The sequence below is a fragment of the Toxorhynchites rutilus genome, chromosome 2, assembly GCF_029784135.1.
Source record: "Toxorhynchites rutilus septentrionalis strain SRP chromosome 2, ASM2978413v1, whole genome shotgun sequence".
Lineage (NCBI taxonomy): Eukaryota > Metazoa > Arthropoda > Insecta > Diptera > Culicidae > Toxorhynchites > Toxorhynchites rutilus.
Window position 1 is genome coordinate 323,053,199 of NC_073745.1, and position 21,652 is coordinate 323,074,850.

General features: G+C 37.3%; 1 protein-coding gene across 6 annotated transcripts in view; it reads left to right on the top strand.

Annotated features, from left to right (window-relative positions):
* LOC129764388 (calmodulin-binding transcription activator 1) overlaps positions 1-21,652 on the top strand; it is a 675,564-nt gene that overhangs the window by 218,960 nt on the left and 434,952 nt on the right. For all 6 annotated transcript variants that reach the window (XM_055763402.1, XM_055763405.1, XM_055763406.1 and 3 more), the window contains exon 4: positions 18,621-19,529. In XM_055763402.1, the coding sequence (XP_055619377.1) occupies positions 18,621-19,529 (909 nt within the window). The remainder of the gene's footprint in view (positions 1-18,620; positions 19,530-21,652) is intronic.

Consider the following 21,652-nt stretch of genomic DNA (forward strand, 5'->3'; position numbering starts at 1 on the left):
AAACAATAAACTCTTTAGATTGAAGATAATTTTGTGATCCTGAAAAGGACACTTTTTATCCTGCATGTGAATCCAACGAGCGAACAAATCGTAATGAATGTAATTTTTTGCCATCGCTCCCATTTAACGCTCATTCGTTCGTCTCGTTGGACTCGCCCCTCTGACTGAGTCTGCCGATTTGTCTCTATCCTGTGAGTGTGTACCGCTAGAGTATAAAACGCGCGGACCCCAAAAAAATATCTTATTTTCTTTCAAACCGTAAACCCGTGTGGTTGTACGGCATCGGCATCGTGGACGTAACAAAGGAGGACAAGTTAATGGAAAGGCAAAGTCTCACTCGAGCCGTGCAGGTCTCTTGTTCCCTGTTGGTCGCATTCACTGATTGCTCTGCAAGGGTAACTAGGCCGAACGGATTCGTGCCGGAGCACCAATATACCTAACAGCGATTATAGAGTTTCGGCCGTCGGAGTGCTCGAGTTGGCTTGCAAAGCTGCTCACGACAATCAGAAAACCCGCATCAAGAACAGAGCAGCTTCGGTTCGGCGCTCATCAAGGCAACAATTAGTTTCAGTGAGTGGCAAAGTGTTTCTCCGGCACGTCGCATTAAATGTAATTTACTGAACAACATGTCACAAGCTGGATGGGAAGAAATTTTCCAACTGTGAAAGCTGTGGTGAGTGGCAAACGCAATAGCTAAACAGGAAGGTTTAACCGAACAAGATAGGAATATCGAGTGATAACAAAAACACAACGCCAAAGGTTCTTTTCAGAACCACCAACATGTTTATAAAGAGTAAACAGTAAACTAATCCATTTTTCAGGTAGACAGGTTCATTCACGTAGGAGACGAAAATAAAACAATATATTTAAAATATATATTTAACAAAAGCTGTCCCCTTTGTATAGTCCTACGTCACTCCGGTTATGTCCCCGACATTACCCACCCGTCTTTTTTGGTCAAAAATCGACAGTCTGGGGCTTAGTAGTTTTTTTTCGGAATACGAGGCAAAAAATATGGTTTAGGGTGCCAATGAAAATGATCATCCCGATTTTTCATATGGAACTTTGTGTGAAATGTTGATTTACACGATAAATTTAAAATATTAGCTTAATCGGAGTTCATTTACTAGTGTGATGTTAAAATTTGAGTTTATTGAAAACCGAAAAATTACCGAAAATCGGGGTTTTCATAAAAAAATGTTGATGCCAAATGTCTTAAAATTGCATGACAAATCGAGATTAACTGTTATCTATAAAAAAAATCACTTTTTAGACGACAAAATTACCAAGCGCCAAAAAAGTTTTTTTTTGACAAATTTATTTCTCGACATAACAGTACATATAGACGTTTCGTGCAATTATAAAATATTTGGCATACATTTTTTTTCGAAAACCCTGATTTCTGGCAATTTTTCGGTTTTCAAAAAACTGAAATTTTAACGTCTGCGACACTACACTCAAAATTAGTTTTTAGCACAAGTTTTGGCATCCCGATTTATTATATTTAATGAGCCTAAAAATAACAGAAGATGTGCTACTCTCAAATACTAGTATAGCATTTGTATAATATACTAGCTGACCCGGCAAACTTCGTCCCGATGAAAAAGTGCAATGGTTTCCAGGAGCCTCGATTCTCGTTCAGGTCGGAGTATTTTTCATCAAAGAAATTTCCTTCGACATGGTACATGCGTATTCCTAATCTTTTCATTCAGGATACAATCAAAGCGTGTAGAGGCCTGGCTGAGTAAGGAAGCAAAACGTTCGCCCAAACCAAATCACCAACTCCATGGAAAATATTGTATAGGGTATCAAAGAAGAAATTTTGACAATTTTTTTTACCTCTATGGGGCTCACCATAGGATCTATCGTTCAATCGTAATGTACTTTTCATTTTTTTGTACCTCACTCCCAATGACTTCGAGATAAAAATTAGTAAAAAATACTGAAAATTCATCTTACTATGGTGTATCGAGAATTATTATGAAAAAAATCATCAAAAATTAAAGTACTAAAAATTCTAAAATATTAAAATTTCAAGAGATTTTGAGATTCAGTACCACTCTAATTCGTATTTAAGTGTTTCTACGCCTTTTATAGATATGTGTGATTTTTTTTTACATAATTTCAAATGCTTCCAAATGTTTGTTTTATTTTTAGAATTTTGAGATCTTGTTTAATTTATATTTAAATACGTTCGCATGTGTTTTTCGACAATAATTTTTTTTTTAGAAAATTTCGGGTACTGCGCGGTATGAAAATATCTATTCATTTATTTTTATTATTTCAATTTACTTGTTTTCTAATATTTTTTTTATTTTCCTGAAATCTATAATTGTATTCATGTATTCGTAAGAAATGCCCCCGAATATTATCACCAGCGCTATGGAAAATATTGTATAGGGTACCAAAATAGGAAAATAGGTAATTTTTGTGAATCCATGTATGGTAATGTTTCGAAGACGTATTATTTTTTCCTAATTTTCACCGTGTAATCCACCATTTTTGTTTATTTTCATTGAATCGATTGTATAAAAACGCCCCTCTCAAAATTTTCTGAAAAAAATTAAATATCAAAAAACACATACGAACATATTTAAATATAATAAAAAAAGTATTGGGATTCAAAATTCTGAAAAAATTGTTTTTTTTGTATTTTTTTTTGTTAAGATTCTGAAAAAAATAACACATCTCTTTAAAAGACGTAGCAACACATTCAAATACGAATTGGGGTAGTACTGAATCTTTAAATCCTCAAAAAAATAATATTTCAAGTTTTTTTAGTACAGGTCGGACTCGATTATCCGGAGACTCGATTATCCAGGATTCGATTATCCAGAGTATTTTATTTTTGATTTTCGGAAATTTTGAATAATTTGTATAATAATTCCATATTGAATAGCTGATATGGGTATCATATAAAAGGACTTGCCTAGTAGAATGCAATTAATTATGAAAAATGCAAATCCAAGATGGTGGTCACTACAAAATGGCGGATTACGTATTGCCTCAGAAGTTCCTCAAATGAAAGGGCTTGACTAATAGAATACAGTTATTTATGAAAAATGCAAATCCAAGATAGCGGCCTCTACAAAATGGCGGATTTCAAATTTTCTCAGAAACCCATCAATATGGGTATCAAATGAATGGGCTTGACTAGTAGAACACAGTTATTTATGAAAAATGCAAATTCAAAATGGCTGCCACCACAAGATGGTGCCATAGATATTTTTTTCACAACCCCATCAATATTGGTATCAAATAAAAGGGCTTGACTAGTAGAATGCAGTTATTTATGAAAATGCAAATCTAAGATGGCAGCCACTACAAAATGGTGGATTGCATATTTTCAGTAATTTATGAAAAATTATGAAAAATGCAAATCCGAAATGGGCACCACCACAAAATGGCACCATTTTTTTTTTCAAAACCTCTTCAATATGGGTATCAAAAGGAAGTTCTCGACTAGTAGAACATAGCAGATCATGAAAAATCCAATTCCAAGATGGCCGCAGTCCCCAAACAACTAAATACTTTTTAAATGGTTCCATTCAGCTTGCCCTGTTTGTATGTATGTTTGAGTGTTGGTAGGGTTGTCCCACATTAATAGAAAATTGACCCCGTTCCTGGTGACTGATTGATCTGAGATTTGGAGCACACTTTTAATTCTACTGTCATTATAAAATTGCGTATTCCATGTTCTTGGAAAATTACACTACACTATGAACACTATGAACGAAATACTGCGAAGAAAGTTAGGTAAGAAACAAAAATTGGAAAACATACATTTTTTGAATGGTTCTAATGTAGAGATGTATACTAATGATATAGATAATTTACTAAAAAACTAGAAAATAAAATAAGCAAAAAAAACTTTTTAAGTTAAACGGTTTGATGTACTAAGAGCTAGAAAATAATTTGGCAAGTAGTAGTTAGTAGTTATCATATTGGTTCCTTCATAAAATCGTGGGGTATATGATGAAACAAATAACTGTGGATAATCGAAATCCAACGTTTGTTTCTTACCTAATTTTCTTCGGAATATTTTCCTGATGTACTGTATTCTATAAGTCAAATCATTTCATTTGATAACGATATTGAGAGAATTGCAAGAAATACATAGTCGACCATTTAGTGGCGGCGACCTTTTTGAATTTATGATGTTTACTATGTTTCGTGTTCTCCATGTCAAGTCACTCAGCCATTTTTTAACGATGGCCAAATTGATTTTTTCAAGATCATGGAATACGTAGTTTGATAATGACAGTAGAATTAAAGGTGTCTTCCAAATTTCAGATCAATCAGTCAACAGGAACGGGTTCAATTAATGTGGCACAACCCTACAAACATTCAAACATACATACATACAGGTTAAGCTGAATGAAACCATTTAAAAAGTATTTAGTTGTTTGGGGACTGCGGCCATCTTGGAATTGGATTTTTCATGATCTGCTATGTTCTACTAGTCGAGAACTTCCTTTTGATAACCTTATTGAAGAGGTTTTGAAAAAAAATATGGCGCCATTTTGTGGTGGTGCCCATTTTGAATTTGCATTTTTCATAAATTACTGTATTCTACTAGTCAATCCCTTTCATTTGGTATACATATTGATGGGCTTCTGAAAAAATGTGTAATCCACCATTTTGTAGCGACCGCCATCTTGAATTTACATTTTTTATAAATAAATGTGTTCTACTAGTCAAGCCCTTTCATTTGATACCCACATTGAAGCGGTTCTGAGAAAATATGTAATCCGCCATTTTCTAGCGGTCGCCATCTTTGATTTTTAAGACCATGGAATATGCAGTTTTATAATGGCACCAGAGATAAAGATGTGTTCCAAATTTCAGATATATCGGTCAATAGGGAGGGGGTTGAATTTCTATTAATGTGGTACAGCGCTTCATACAAAGTTACAAAGTTACAAAGTTACAAAGTTACAAAGTTACAAAGTTACAAAGTTACAAAGTTACAAAGTTACAAAGTTACAAAGTTACAAAGTTACAAAGTTACAAAGTTACAAAGCTACAAAGCTACAAAGTTACAAAGTCGCAAACATACAAACGGGTGAACCTAGATAAAACCGTTTACTAAATAAGTGCTAATCATAATTATAATACGTTTACCGAGAGAAAATTGTTTTCTTTATGACTCGATTATCCGGAGGATTCGATTATCCGGAGTGAACAAAAAATCAATACTCCGGATAATCGAGTCCGACCTGTATATATTGAAAATTGATTTTTTGTTGAATAAAAAATAGTACTTTTTTCCCCAGTGTATATTTTTTCCACTTGAGGCATCGATTCTCGGCAACTCTTTCTAAGGCATCATCATTTCGATTCATAGTTTTTGAGCTAGAATTGATCAAAATTTTCTCTGACTGAAACCGATACGGCCTTTTGAAAAGTTACTCTTGAGTCTAAATGGTCCCAATTTCTGTGGAAAACTAAAACCATTACGAACTTTCATCCATATAAAAAAGACTCATGACTCATTTTGTCATTTGCGATTCGAGTTAGATCTGCTCTATTTTGAAGATGCCACAAAAACTCATTGCACAAACATTTTCTTGGATTGATACTATTTATCAAAGAGCCTAAATTTTCTAATGATTGTAAGCAATAAAAATTGCGAATACTACAAAGTGGTGCCAAAAATGGCCCTGGACAAAAATCATATTGGGTAAGAGTCCTATTTATGTCTCCAAATCCATTAACAGATGCCAACCATAAATATCTCCCACCCCAGTAACATTACCCGAACAATAGACCTTACAATGCCACCGGAAATGCGTTAATAAGAAATTAAACTATAAATATGTCAGCGCTGATTTAGTGACTGTGGCTGTGTATTTCTAACCGTCATATCCTTTCTTTTCGAATCCCTTCGGCAGAGTGTTGTGAATAACTCGCAAGCACACTCAAAAGCGCACTGACACCCCGACGTGTGGTTGGTGGTGATTCCATGAGCTCCCGACGATAGCAACAATCCCTGACTCCACGCCACGACTTGATGCAGTAGAGCAAATAAAAAAAACAAGTGCGAGAGAGGAAATGTTCATTCGAATGGACCCCCCGGTTTCTGTGTGTGTGTTCACAGATTCAACCTCGCGCAAACGGTTTCCACTAATTATGACTTTGTGTGGTGTGTTTTAAAAACCACCGCACGATTTGAATAGAACTTAGGCAGAAAATGGGGATGCCGAGCTTTCAAATAGACACTACTCACATCATGTCACGAGATCCTCGTTTTTGAACAGCCCCATCAGCGTTTGTGGAAACCACCAAAAGAGCACACGACGCCACTTTGTGTAGCCATTCGGTGCACTTCCCGTGTGTGTTCCTACTGTGTAAAACAAAACAAGCCACCGGAAATGGCCTCCTCAACGGCGGATAGGCCAGCGGTAGTTTTCTGATGGTCAGTTATCGGTACGGCCGTCGGAACAACAGATAAAAACTTGTTGTGCCGAATGAGCGGCAACGCAAAAAGTCACCGACTCGGAGCAACAAAAGCCGGGGCAAATGGTCTGACAGTTGGGTCGTTTAGGGTGCAATATTGTTGTCCTTCCTTCAGGTTGTTGCCGGGACGCGGACTTCGTACTTTGGGGCTGTTAACCGCAAAGGAGATGAAAGATGGACCACAATGTAGATAAAATGAAATTCTTTGCCTTTCACCTTTGCATGAGGTGTGTGCAAAAGGTGATACGAAGGCGGAAAAGGTGTTTGACTGTGTTTGCTAGATTATACCTAACTATTCAAACACTCAAGCATTCACATGTTGTCATGAGGTCTGAAACTGATATTTTTGAATACATATAAAAGTTTGGTCCCGTTAATTGCTCATAAAAAAATCCAGCCACGCACAACCCTAGGATTCCGAAATCAATCAACCGAAACCATTTTCCAACAAAAAGTTTTTCATTCCGTCCTTCCGAGACCGGAGGAAGAGGAAACCCAGACGACGATGAATGCGGCGACGGCGACGCTGACAAACGGTGCGGTGATTATTTAATTAATTTGCACGAAGAAAGGTGGTTTTTGGGCTGGCCGAGACCGAGTTTCCGGTCCGCTCGAGAGTCGAATCTTCACACCACACACAGCAATTGTAACGGAGCAAACAGAGCGAGTCGAAAAGTGTGCCTTCCCTCATATGGTTGACTGAGTGAAGATAATTTATTATGTATGTATGTAGATTAGCTCATTTCGGTTTTCGGCAGGAACTTCCTCTCGACTCGACTTCGACCACAAAATGATTCTAATTTACTTCTGCTCGGGAAATTAACACCTCGCCCAATGTGGATCAGAGTTTGTCTCTGGGGCAGTTTTCGCAGAAGGTCCGAGCGTTTGGCTGAACTCCAACCAAAGCTAGTGACCAAACTAGAACAACAAGAATGCTGAGAGTTGGAGGGAAGCAACTTTGTTTGTACTTCCGCTACTGCTCCTGCTCCTGCTGCTGCCGTGTCTTCGGCCGAGAAGCGATATATACATTAGAAGGCAATAAAAATTTCGCAATGGGATATTTATGGCACCTCTGGCTCGCATCGGTCAACCGTTTCTCGCATCCTCCCCTTTCCGACAATGGCGCTGAAGGTCCCCAAAGAGATGCCCATCGATAGCGATCTTTCATCGTAATTGACTCGCATTAAAAAGTGCTTATATTTTGCTCGTGACAAATTGGCCGGGTCGTAAATCTTGGTGACTATCGGCAGACGACACGGGGCTAATAGAAATGTGATATAAACGGGAAGTTCTTTTTTCTTGTGACTTTCTAACGAAATTGAAAAATGATTTCGGTTTTATGTGATATTAACAGCCCAAACATGATCACATGTGAACTCCAAGTGATGGATGGCATTGTGAAACAGACAGTCGGCACGATACCAAATACTACGGAGCTTAATCGGAACGATAGCAGACACGAAAAGGCTTCCCATGGAGCCACAATGTTCCGTGCGACCGAAAAATATTACCCCTCTCAAGGTAATTATTTTCGTTCAATGAAACGTTTAACTAATTTTGATCATATACAAATCGGAACGGCAATAAAACTAGTAAAATAATTGCACTTCTGCCACGCGTCTCACTCTCTGCTTTTTGAGCAGATCTACGACTACGATATCCGAACCCAAAACTACCATCGAATCGAATGGCACGTGGATTTGGTACCACCGTGGTGGCTGCCGCCACACAACGGTGGAGCTAATCCCAACCAATTCCATATGTTTGTACACCCGCTGCTACACATTTGCGAGAGTCCTAACTAAACAGTTCCGAAGCTACAATCCCCATATCCCCATCAACAGTGTGTTTGCTACAACTCACAGCCCAAAGTGGCGGCCGGAAATGAATGTGGTACACGGTACCTACTAGTTTACGACCGTCACAGACTGGAATCTCAAACTAGTTACAACGGGAGAGCTGTCTTTCGGAACCTCCCCCCTTCTCTGCTTCATCACTAGGAAACACGCTCGGGAGGCTACGGGTTGGTTCGATCAAAGGTTGAATGGGTAATTGCTGCTATACAGATGTAGATATAAAATCTACAATGATAATTTCGTTTGTGGAACAGCAAATGTGTCGGTTATTTTTCCTAGTAAATTCATCCATGAAGCTTATGTATATGTATACTAGTTGACCCGGCAAACTTCGTCCCGCCCAAAATTTATTTTTCGTTATCACATTCACGTTTCCTTACTAAGCGCACGTTCATGGGTCCCATCGCAAACTGTTCATTGATTGATCTTCTAATCTACCCTTCAAAATTACCTTTTACTATAAAATTCCTAGTACTTCTACCAAAACTCGTCATTATAATATTATTATTACGGGATTATTTTCAGACACAATTCTCGTTCAAGATTTTCCAACCACTTGCAAATAACATGTTTTTCCGTTACATGGAATAAATGTTTGATACAGAAAATATGATAGAATAAAGACAGGAGTGTCAAACCATAGAAACACGTATTGCCCCATACAACCTCCATATGCCGAAATTGATTCCATTTGCTTGATTAGTTGATTCTTGAGTTATGCAGAAACTTATGTTTCATCTGTACGGTAGCCCCCCTCCCCCTTCAAAGAGAGGGAGAGGAGCAGGACTTTGCATAGTCATAGTCAACTGAGGATAGTCAGCTGACTATTTGACTGACTATATCCATAGTCAGTTAGTAATGACTTTTGGGTTCTTCACGCAGTTTCTCCGCCAAAACGACTGAACAGTCAGTCGGGCGTTTAGTCGCTATCTCCCTCTACCGACTCGACTATATCATTTCATTCTTCCCAGTCAAATTGTCCTCATCGCATTTCGAAGCGACTTCCCCCAAAATGAATTCGTTCCTCTCTTTCTCTCTCCCATGTACATGTGCATGCATCGATGTTTGAGTTCAACGTGGTTTGACATACGGTACAGGTGAGTTAGATTCTTTTGTATCGTACACGAAAATTCATTACACGTATAAAATAACGTGCAGTGTGTGTGTGCGCTATTTTGCACGCCTAATACTAACTAATACTAACGCGACGACATTTATAGCATACTTCATAAATTTCTAAGTTCGTTGGTTTGAGTTCACGATGGGTTGACAATAAACCGTCCATTGATGGGGTAACTTCTTTTCTGTATCAGAAATCATGTTTTCGTTCCTCTTTATATGGACGTAAAAATAAGATTGTGTACGCGGGTATGAATTAGTGTCAGCGGGAAATGGAAGTGTGGAATGAAGTCAGTTGAATGAAGAGGCAGATTTGTCGAGTCAGTTAAAATAACCACTGACTGGACTAGTTCACCAGTCATCATCGCTAGTCAACGCTAGTCAATTCATTTTCTAGTCAAGTCACTTTTTGTTGGCGGCGACTGCCGAAGCAGTTCTAGTCGAAGCGAAGCTGCTGAGAGTAGAGTCGGTCCTCATTTTTCACCTTCGAAGATTTCGGGCCCTGATGAGGAGTGTTAATTCACGATAGAAACCTCCACATGCCAAATTTGGCTTTATTTGCTTGATTGGTTTTCGAATAATGCAGAAATTAGTGTTTCATTTGTATGGCAGCCCCCCCTTAGAAAGGGGGAGGAGTGTTTACTCACCATAGAAACTTTTTTTACCCCTTAAAACCTTCACATGACAAATTTGGTTCCATTTGCTTTATTAGTTCTCGAGTTATGCATGAATTTGTGTTTCATTCGTATGGAGAAAAAATCTTTAACAAAAATTGTCTGTAAAGATAGGATTATATTATAATGATGAGTTTTAGTGGGACTATAAAAAAAGAAAAGATATGTATTTGGGTCAGTACTACGCGTTTCACGTAATTAAATAATACTAAGTAAAATAATTTATTTAATTTTAAAATTTTGAAATTTAAAATATTCTTTCTACGTGAAACAAACATCTCAGTCCAACAACAGAATACATTTCAGAATTTCGCATTCATGTTGTTGAATTTATGTCGAAAATATGTGTAGGATTCATTCTTATGTTATAAAACTTTAGACCAGTTTTCAGTATGCAACGCGGTACTGATGTGCAACAAGTTTTCTGCACTCAGTTGAATCTTCACTCCTTGTATATACATGCGCTCTGACGAATGAAAACACACCGAAACATAGACGAAATGTTTTGTTGTCAAAATCGTTCGCTATAAGATTCGAACATCGTTTCTGTACCGTATTCATACACCGTGTTTATATATTCTGTTTCTAAACCGCGTTCGAATCTGGTTGTCTCCTTTGCTTTCTCTTTTGTTTAATTTTTATCGCCTTATCGCATACGAAGGTATGGTGGTATGGATATGGCGCTGTTGTTGTTATGTATTGCTTAGAACGACCGAGGACAAATTGGGACGCTAGAATTTGATGTGCGTTTGTGTAGAATGAGGCGTGTGTCACCCCAGTGAGAAGCGATATTTCGAATCTGAGTTCTGCGCCGTGTTCAAAAACCGCTCTCATGTTTAATGAGTTTGGTACACTTCGTTCCAAGAGAGAACACTTGTTTGTTGTGAACGCTCGATGATGAAAATTACACTTGAGTGCAACGCAGCGAATGTTTTCTGAAGACTGCTTCAGTCGAAACTGAAGGCATTCAAATCATCAAGTACATGTATTGGTTACCTAATGTAGAAATTGGTTATAAGAATAGAAGCAGACAAAAACATATCTAAGTAAACGATTCATTGGAAAATTTTGCTACGAATTTTACCAATTGAAAGATGTGTTTACAAAGGATAGAATACCTTCCATGGGTCAATATAAATGTGTGCTCGATACGGATTAGTTTTGAAATTCACTTTCCAAAATTCTCCAGTTATTTTTCCAAATAAAATATTGGAGTTTAAATTCGAACACGACAATGTTGGAAAAAGTACATTTCATATACCATCGTGATTGTAAATTCTAAAATTTTTGTATAATACCATTGTACATTTTGTACAATACATTATTATTCGAATAGCTTATCAAACAACATAATATCTATTGTCATCAATATGAGAATATTGTAAAATAGATAGATAAAAAAGTGCTTTTAGTTACCGTTTTGGATCATATTTCGGAAACTTTGTTCTAATATCTTGAATGCTCAATGCACTGATGATATAAATATAAAATTAATATCACAATTGCTTCTTTAGAGTAATCCCTTGGTTTCACTATCATTTCATACGAGAACTACATTTAAATTATAACATAATCGACAATAATCTGACAAAGGAAAAAAAAGAAAAATAATCTGACAACACTACTCATTATCGTTTGTGTTTGACTTTTGCTTTGCATGAGCACGTAGAATTTACCCGTTCATCAATGTTTGAATTTCTCCCGTGTTTCATCAGTTCTCATCATCGTTAACAGTTTACTGTGATTGCTTGGTAAGTGTTTCGCAGTTGATTATAAAATATAATCAAGTGTAATGTAATTTTCGTTCAAAAAAATACAAAATAAAGTGTCTGAAATTTGATTTGGTGTCCGAAGTTTGATTTTTATTCGCTTCATTTGAAAAGCATTTTATTCGATGATTTTTTTATGTTTTCAATCAAATAGGTACCTATGTAAAAAGCTTAAAAGCATATTGAACTAATTTACTAAAAATACCAATCAAATAATACCTATGCATAGAGTTTAGCCCTGTTTTCTGCATCATATGCCTTTAGCGTCCGAATCATATGATTCAGAACGGTGTCAACCTTGTCAACCTTGTCAACCTTGTTGCTCCCTATGAGGACTTCTATTTGATTTCACACACTGCCAACTTTCGTCAAGTCGAGGTTATTCCCAAAACATTAGTTTTTCAGCATGTATCCACGCAGAAATTTTATATTTTTTCACAGCTATAAGAGATAGAAAGTTGGCGTGTTTGATAAAAGTATATAATTTAATATTATCTAAAACTTTGCCGAACACACTATATTGCTATTTCGATTGACTTTAAACTAAATTAAGATTAGTTGTTAATTTTTTCAATGAAACATGAATAAGTAGTTATTAGAAAAACTCTTTCCCTGTAGAAGTGACCATCTTCCAATGTATGAGTGACTTGTTGGTTATTGTATGGGTACAGGGTAACTTCGATATAACGTACATTTTGCTTTCAAAATTGTACGTTGTATCGAAATGTATGTTATATCGAAGCATAATAAAGAACTCTGAAACGTAGCTTATATTACTTCATTGTGTTGCTGTTTGAGTAAGGTTGAAAAAAATTTTTTTTTGGACTTCGATCATGTGTACGTTATATCGAGGTAAAATGTACGTTATATCGAGTGACGTTATATCGAGGGTACGTTATAACGAGGGTACGTTATATCGAAGTTTACCTGTATTCATATAATTTTCTTTGAAATTTAAAAAAAAATATGTTTTGAGAAAAATGAATTTTACATTTTAAAATATATTTTTTCAGTGCAATTTTTTGCAAATATTTGATAGTTTTCAATGAAACAACAAAAATTCGAAACGATATTCTACATTTTCTTCTTTGATCGAAATTTGGTAGGTCTTTTAATTTTTGAGTTAGAATCTCTGTAAAAATTTAAGAAAAAAAACTTTGGCCCTTTTTTTTTTCTCATTTTTCGGACTGCAATCTAAAATGATGCTGCCAATCAAATTCGTCAGGAACTCTCTTATTTTCAATTGTAGTAGGTTGTGTCCGGAAATTTTCCGTAATAATTAAAAAAAAAGTTTTTAAGAAAAATGAACTTTAATAATATTTTTTAATGAACTAAAATAGTTTTTTTTTCAGTATAAATTTCTTAAAATTTTGTTTTGGCATTTCTAATGAAAATTTTATCCATTTCCTACATTTATTTCCCTAGCGAAAAATTCGTAGGACTTATAGTTTTTATAGTTCTTTTATAGTTTATAGCTTATAGTTTTTTTTGTAAAAATCTAAGAAATCCTTATTCAAAAAGTCAAGCTTAGTCGCTGATGGGGCTTGATCTTGACCTTAGGAAGTGGACACATTTTTGCATCGGAGTTTCCCTTGGAAAATAAACGGTTTGTCTTCGTTATCTGTGTCTGTGACATTTTGGTCAACTTGGTGTGTTATGTATACTGATTGATTGGTGTTGGGTTAGTTGGGAGGCATTCGTCAGGATCCCCACTAAAGTTCATTTAACACGTTTCTTCAAAGGGGGGTTTGCGGTTCCCCTACAAAACGGACATTGTGTCACAGTAGCCTTGCATGGTTCGTCCACATATTGCTCCCCGAAGGCGAACAAGGTTATTTGTTCGCGTGAAAAACTGTCGTGTTTACATTTGCATTTTTGGCAGGTCATGTCCACAGTTTCTACTTCGTGAGAGTGGATATAAACGCGATACTCCAAAGTAAAATTAGGAAAATCAATGAAATAAACTAATTTATAGAATTTGGATATCACTTCCGTGTGCCGGCACAGATCTCGTGACTCGCTAGATGTGAACGAACATGGTAGTTCAAGTTCTTCTGTTCATGGTGATCTCTGCGGAATATGATCGATCACAGGAAAGGATGGCTCATATTCACTCTCGATTGTAAACTCATCTTCCATCACTGCCTCCCGGCCGTCGGTTAGACAATTTTCAGACGGCGCGTGCCACTTCATATTTCAGCAAAGACTTCACTAACTTAATGAAAATATTTCTCAATTCCTTTAATTTGCAAATCCTATTCATCCATTTGAAGAGTGCTATTGAAGGAAACATGTATCAGACAATTTTCGGCTCAGTTGGACCATTTTTTTTTCGTGCTGACACAATATTGTTCCGATTTCGGGGCCTAAGTTTCATTTTAATTATAATCTCAAATCAGGTGATCCTTAAAAAAATTTTAAACGCAAACTTTTCATGCACGTTTCTCGAAACTACGGTTTCAAACTGGCGTACACGATATCTTAAGTTCTAAGAAACCGACAAACCAACTTATTTCAAATTTTGTGTGAACATTCTTCAACATCTCTCTATCGTATAAACCAATAAAAAATGTGCTGTTCTCAGTTTTACTATTTAAAAACTCGAAGTGGGTTATATCTATGGTATAACCCACTTTTAGTTTATAAAAGATTTATTACCGCTCGAAGGAGGAATCGATTACGTGAAAAATCAACGCATATCGATAGGATATGCACCATGATGCGCCTCTTATCGATATGCGTTGATTTTTCACGAATATACAGCATGTCAAAAATCATCTCAAATATCCGACTTCGCGCTCTGTTCCTCTAATTTTTTTGTCGAGTGTAAATCGAATTGTTATCCACTCTTCATTTTCGCTAAACGCTCCCTTCCGGTCCAGCTGCAGAAAACAATTGGAATTGAGAGAGAGAGAAAGAGAGAGAGAGAGAGAATTTGGAGAGAAGAGCATAGTGTATAAGCAAGCGAGCGAGACCATCTTCCCGTCACTTTCCAATCACAACTAAATGGATTTCTATGCAGGCGCCAGCTTATATACAGATTTGTGTGATTTCAATAGCCTGTTTTCAATGCATTTTTTAAGCTATTGAAACAATTTTTTGAGTCAATAAGTAACAATCATATAAATCCTAGACATTTTATCTTCAGAATGAAGTGATTTTCATACCACTTCGTTCAGTCACCAAAAAGTTATTAACGTTCAAAACCTTGCACTAGTTTTAGAAACTTTGAACTTCTTCTTCTTCTTCAATGGCACTAACGTTCCTAGAGGAACTTCGCCGTCTCAACGTAGTATTACTTGCGTCATTTTTATTAGTACTTAGTTGAGATTTCTATGCCAAATAACACGCCTTGAATGCATTCTGAGTGGCAAGCTCTAGAATACGCGTGATCACAGTGCAAGTCGGAGGAAATTTCTTTGACGAAAAATTCCCCCGACCAGAACGGGAATCGAATCCGAACACTCGGCATGATCATGTGAGACGCTAACCACTCGGCCACGGGAGCACCCCGGAAATGGAAGACGTAGTCCTACGTGACAAAAAAAAACCGTCATTAATAGGCACTAAAAATATTTGTTTTTCAAATTGATGCCATTCTTGCTAAAAAGTCACAGGAGGGTTGTGGCGAGTGTCCGAGTTGACGTAGGACGTAGAATTACGTCGATAAACTCTTTGATAATACACCGAAGTGGAACCAGATATGATGAAAACCGCCCTCTGTGATCACAGACGATATGCCTTCTGTGTTATGGATGAAATTAACAAAAAAAAAAAAACTCACCAATGTAATATAAGATAATAACCAATACCGAACACAATTATCAATTTTTCTCATCAGTAAAAACATGTTACTTTAATATAGAGAAAACATAATTGAAATAATAATAATTTTACTTTCTGAGTGTTAATTCAACCCAATGCGAATTTTAATTGGACTAACAACACCTAATACTATATGTAGAGCATATGGGGAATCACTTTTTACAATATTTCTTAATTTTTCCAATTTTGTCTCGCCGTATAAACTTTGCTTGGGTGAAAATTAACACAACAAAACAGACAGCTTAAACCAAACAACCCGTTCTCGAGCGGGAACACACATTGGTTTTTTATTTATGAAAATTGAAATAAATCGTTTCATATATCAAGTCACTTTTAACACAAGTGCTACCATATACAATTTTACACTTACACTTGTGCTAAATTTTTCAAAATACTGTATATGAAATTTCACGAAGCAACCAATTTTGAAATTTAAATTTTAATTGCTAGAAATCATCGTATCACTCACCTTGCAATATAAAAATGCCCCCGACATGCTTATATTTGCAATGCCAATTTCCCTCGGGATCTTGGTTTTGATGTCTCTGTTAGGGAATACATTTCGGTAGGAACAAAAGCTCCCCCTACTTTCATGTATTTGCAATGTCGATAGATCAATATAGTGGAGAGAAAAATCAGAAAATTTTCAGAAAATCCTGAAGGAAGGGCGATAAATTCGGAAAATTTAATTCCCACATGCTCGAAAATTACATCATAATAAGCGTTGTTAGTCCATTCGATGTTTGCGCTATCGAAATTGATCTTTGTCCGTAAGTGGAAATGGATTTTCAGGCGAAATAACGCATTTCCATATCTTATATCTATATAAATAAAAATGTAAGGCAAAATCTGTTGGTAAGCGGAAAACCCGAAGAAGGGATGGTCCGATTTTAGCCTTCTTTATTTTGTTGTATTTGTCTCTTCCCGTAGATCAATTTAGTGGAGAGAAAAATCGGAAAATTTTCAGAAAACTCTGAAGGAAGGTCGGAAAATTCGGAAAATTGAATTCCCACATGTTCGAAAATTACATCATAATTAACGTGGTTAGTCCATTCGATAATTGCGCTATCGAAATTGATCTTTGTTCGTAAGTGGAAATGGATTTTCAAGCGAAATAACGCATATTCATATCTTATATCTACAAAAAATGGAAGGCCAAATGTGTTGGTAAGCGCAAAACCCGGGGAAGGAATGGTTCAATTTGAGTCATCTATATTTCGTTGTATTCGTATCTTCCCGTAGATCAATATAGCGGAGAGAAAAATCGAAAATTGAATTTCCATATGTTCTACAATTAGCTAAGCGTTGTTAGTCCATTGAATGTTGGCGCTAACGAAATTTATTTCTGTTCGAAAGTGTAAAAGGATTTTCAGACGGAATAACGCATTCCTATATCTTCTATCTATATAAACAAAAATGGAAGGCCAAATGTGTTAGTGTGCCCTAACCCGAGGAAGGAATGGTCCGGTTTGAGCTGTCTTTATTTTGTAATATTCTCTGTATCAAATATGTATTCCATGCAACGGACATGATATTTCCAAATGCTTGAAGAGTCTTGAACGAGAATATTGTCTGAAAATAATTTTATATTATAAGGACGAATTTTTGTAGAAGTACTAGACAATTTTTTAAAGGATTAAAGGAAATTGTAAAGGGTCAAAGGGTAATTAATCAATGAAGAGTTCAGTGATTGGACTCACTGACGTTCACTTAGCATGAAAACGTGGATGTTTGAAAGTATTCAAATCAAAAAATCTATTTTGGGCGGGACGAAGTTCGTCGGGTCAGCTAGTTGTTAATATATTTGTTTCAAGTCCAGCCTAAGCTAAACCCAGGGAAAACGCTGAGGCAATCCAGATTCAGATTCATCGATTGTGGGACAACATTGTCACCCGAGCGAATGTCCTTGACCGCTGATGATGGAAATCCAATGATTGCAAGTTCATCGGAGCACACATCGATTGCTTTTGGGCTGAACATTATTACTAGGACATGCCAATAATTGCACGCGGGGGCAAAATGCTTTCAGCTGCCAGTTACGTAACAACTCTTGCAACTCTTTATCGAAGCTCGGCTGTCGTCTCATCCCACTTCTCGTAATAAAACGACATAAACCCATCAAACGAACCGTGAAAATTCAATTGTAAGTCGTTTTTATGACACTTCCCTCCGGAGTGGTGACTGAACGAGACTGTATGGCCTGTGGAGCCATAAGTCTGTCAGTTCCCGACATTAAACGTAATTCCGAAGCAATAAAAATGAAGTCTATTTTCGCCTGTTATATCACTTGAGTTATTTTAAAGCTGACGTCAGGGTCTCGAGAGAGGGGGGATGGGGGGTTAAAAGTCGATAGATTCGTTTTTATTTGGCATATCTGGATATGCATTGTTGCAACGTTTGCAGACCATCGGTCCGATCTGGAGCGGAGTGGAGGATCGGATGGAAAGACGGCAAACGAGCAGGTAAATCTATTCCTTACCCTATTGGCGGGTGGAAGATGAAAAGTCTCGAAGGCACTCAAACTGAGCCCTTCTTTCGACTGGCTGTCTTGTTCTGTCTGTCTCGCACTTGATGCTCGCCGCTACCTAGTAGGAAAAAACATGATTGACAGTGAACGATTCCCGAGCTGACTGAGGCCTTTCAATCTGGGAAAAAGCTGGTTCGGCGTTTTTACATTGTGATTCAGTAAAAATCCCTGGCCGTGTCATTGTTTGCAGAAGGGGGTGGGGTGTGGTACAAGTGGAATGGCAGAAGAAATGCAAACACGTTTCGTGATTTCACGAGTTGGCTTTTCTGTTCATTTCCTGGCAGAACCTAGTTCATTTCCTGGTTTTTTGACCTAGATTGATTTTTGCTGAAAGTTTTGTGTATTTTAAGTGGAATATGATTGATGTCTTATATTCTCTCTCTTTTTGCAGGTCCTCCAGCGGAAGAAGGATCCAACGTGGTGGCTTCTTCATCGAGTATTTCGGTTACTGGAAATGAGCTCACCAAAGTGGTCACCACATCAGCGCCGACCACTGCACCCGGAGGTGCCATTATCACAGGGCTGGATAGCAAGAATGTTTCCCTTTCGGAAGCCACATCGCGGCAGATACAGTTTCATTCAGTACAACCATCGAACCAGATGGCGACGCAGCCGCAACACAGCAACATAATCCTCGTGCGCGGGTCCAGATCCGAGAACGGGCAGATTATCCTCCAGAACACTCACGAGTTGTTAAGTTTGTTGAGCGATGAAGATAAGCCGATTTTGCTGCAGCACCAACGGTTGAAGGCGAAGGCCGCACCTGAGGTCACGACCGCCACTAACGCCGGCAATACGATCCTGTTCCAGCCGGCGATCAAAAGCAATGCTGTCGACGGGACGATCCTGCTGCAATCGTCCGACGGTATCAAAAAGACCGCCATTGGCCAGGAAGGTGGTCCAATTTTTCTCCAGCAACGGCTGAACAAGAACGGTTCGACCGATGGGCCGATTCTGCTTCGCACGCTTAAACGTATCGATAAGTCTCAATCTATTTTGGTAATTCGTAACGCTACAACCACTGCTTCAGCTTCAGCTGCCATCGCCAACGCTACCAGTACTTCTTCCGCTTCCGTCGTCGCCAATGCCGCTACCTCCGTTGTTAATGTTAATGCCGCCGCGCTGGCCAACTCCTGCAAGGCCAGCATTGTTAAGGCGAGTGCTCTGCAGACGCAGCACCAGCAACAGAGTAAATCTGGGGCCGCCACCGTGATCGAGGAAGTGGAACTCAAGAAGGAGCCGGTTGCCACAACGGTGTCCAAAGTGATCCACAAGTCCATCAATATGCCGCTAGGAACAGGTGAGCGAGATGCATAGTCTCTTTCTAAGTTATTATTTTTCATACTTATCAACGATATTTGCATATAAAATTACCTGTAATACATCTCAAAATGGAACTGTGAACCATCGGTGGGAAAATCGATTATTATGCTTATAATTTACTCATACAGACGCTACAAATTTTTCCCACTATAATGTAAATGACTTCAACATCTATACACTGCGTTTCACAACTATAGAACCACTCTTTTTTCTGAGTTTCCAGCAGGGTTGCCAATTTTTTTTTTTTTATCTTCGCTTATTTTTTGTCGGCCTATTTCCGCCACTTCAGTGCCAATCACCGACATCAGGGAGGCGACTCCACCTGTTCCTACCTATCAGACTCAACAACTCATAAGCCGGGCCAACTTCTTTTACTTCCCCTCCGAAGGAAGACGTAACCAGAGATTTTTCGCCTCTGAAAATCCCAACGACGCCAGCTGGGATTGAACCCAGGCCGATCGGATTGTGAGGCTGTTACGCTAACCACACAACCACTGGCGCCGTCTTGGGTTGCCAAATTTAATTCTGTAGAATTTTCGAAACAAATCTGTATGTCTGTATTTTTAGTCATAAAATCAGTATAAAAAATCTGTTTCGAAAAGTTAAGGAAAAAAAAACTAAAGGATAATTTCGCTCCGAACTTATTTTTCTCATTTATGGGTTGGTAAAGTCGTGTCAATACAACAAAATAATTCATAGAAAAGATTTTTTCCTTTGTATTTTAGGACGTTTATACATGGTTTTGTTGAACTTTGCCGTAAAATTTTCCGGCGATTTAATCCTTGACACTCCTACTCGAGCCGCTACATATTTCTTCCCTTCCAAAATAGAGTCTATAATTGTGGGAGCCAACCGATTTCCGGACATTGATTTGTTGACATTGTAAAGCAAAAATATTCGCTCAACACACGCTGAAGAATGTCATCAAAAAGTGTCTTACAAACGACCTTAGCAATGGACACAAACATTTCTCATGACGCCTTTTGACATCCGGTAGCTAACCAAGTTAAATCTGAGTCACTCAATTTCCCCCCCCCATAAGATTCGACTTGAGTAGCCTAAATTCGTTATCCAAGCCATGTCTATTACCTGCTTCAACGAATTGAGGAAATTGGAGCATCAAAATAATTAAGGTTTGGTAGTTTGACGAAATTTTGAGGGTTTATCAAGGCCGCATTTGTCTGTTGGTTCAATATAGAAGTCACGACAAACCGATTTGAAGGTCAACTTCCTAGCTGCATCCAATCCTTTCTCAGCTCCTTCTGCATCGATACCAACGTAAACATCATCAGCTTCTTCAGAAATTCTTCAAAATCTTTCACATTAAGGTCAGCCTCAGCGAATCATTGCACGTGGCTCTCCAAACATAAGTTACCCAACATGATCAACAATAACATTCTTGTCTCATTATAAAGTTCGCAAAATTAAGAACTTTTTGATCGAAAAGTGCGATTAACGTTATTGATGAGCGGTAGAACAAAGTTTAGGAACAGCATAATTGGTTCAGTCAGAGGATCGTTTAAATGAGTTAATATACGATTGGCGGTTTGATTATGGTCATACTTAAATTCAAACGAAAAGAATAGTTTGGGCTCTTCAAATCGCTCAAGATTTCGCTTAACAATTGTCTTCAATGAAAGCCATCTCGTTGCGCTGCTTTCATAATTTTTATAAATCAATGTATCTATCTATGTAATATAATTTATATATTTAATTATTAATAAATTTAATAAATAAATTAATAAATAATTTAATTTATAAATTAAATATTTATAAATGAATATCAAAATTGAAAAAGTTGAATTAAAAAATTGAAATTGAAAAAAAATCTGTAAATTCTGTATCTTTGGTGAAAACCTGTAATTCTGTACAGATTCTGTATCTGAAATTTATGGAAAAATCAGTAAAATACAGAATATTCTGTATATGTGGCAACGCTGGTTTCTAGAGATATATAAAAATTCGGTTGAATTGAATGATATACTTCAACAAATGAATGAACAGCCTGAAGTGCAACGAAGTACTTCAGAATCATTTACTTCACTTTTTGAATCAAAAACACCGTCATAATTGGGTAATTTAACATCAATTCATAAAATC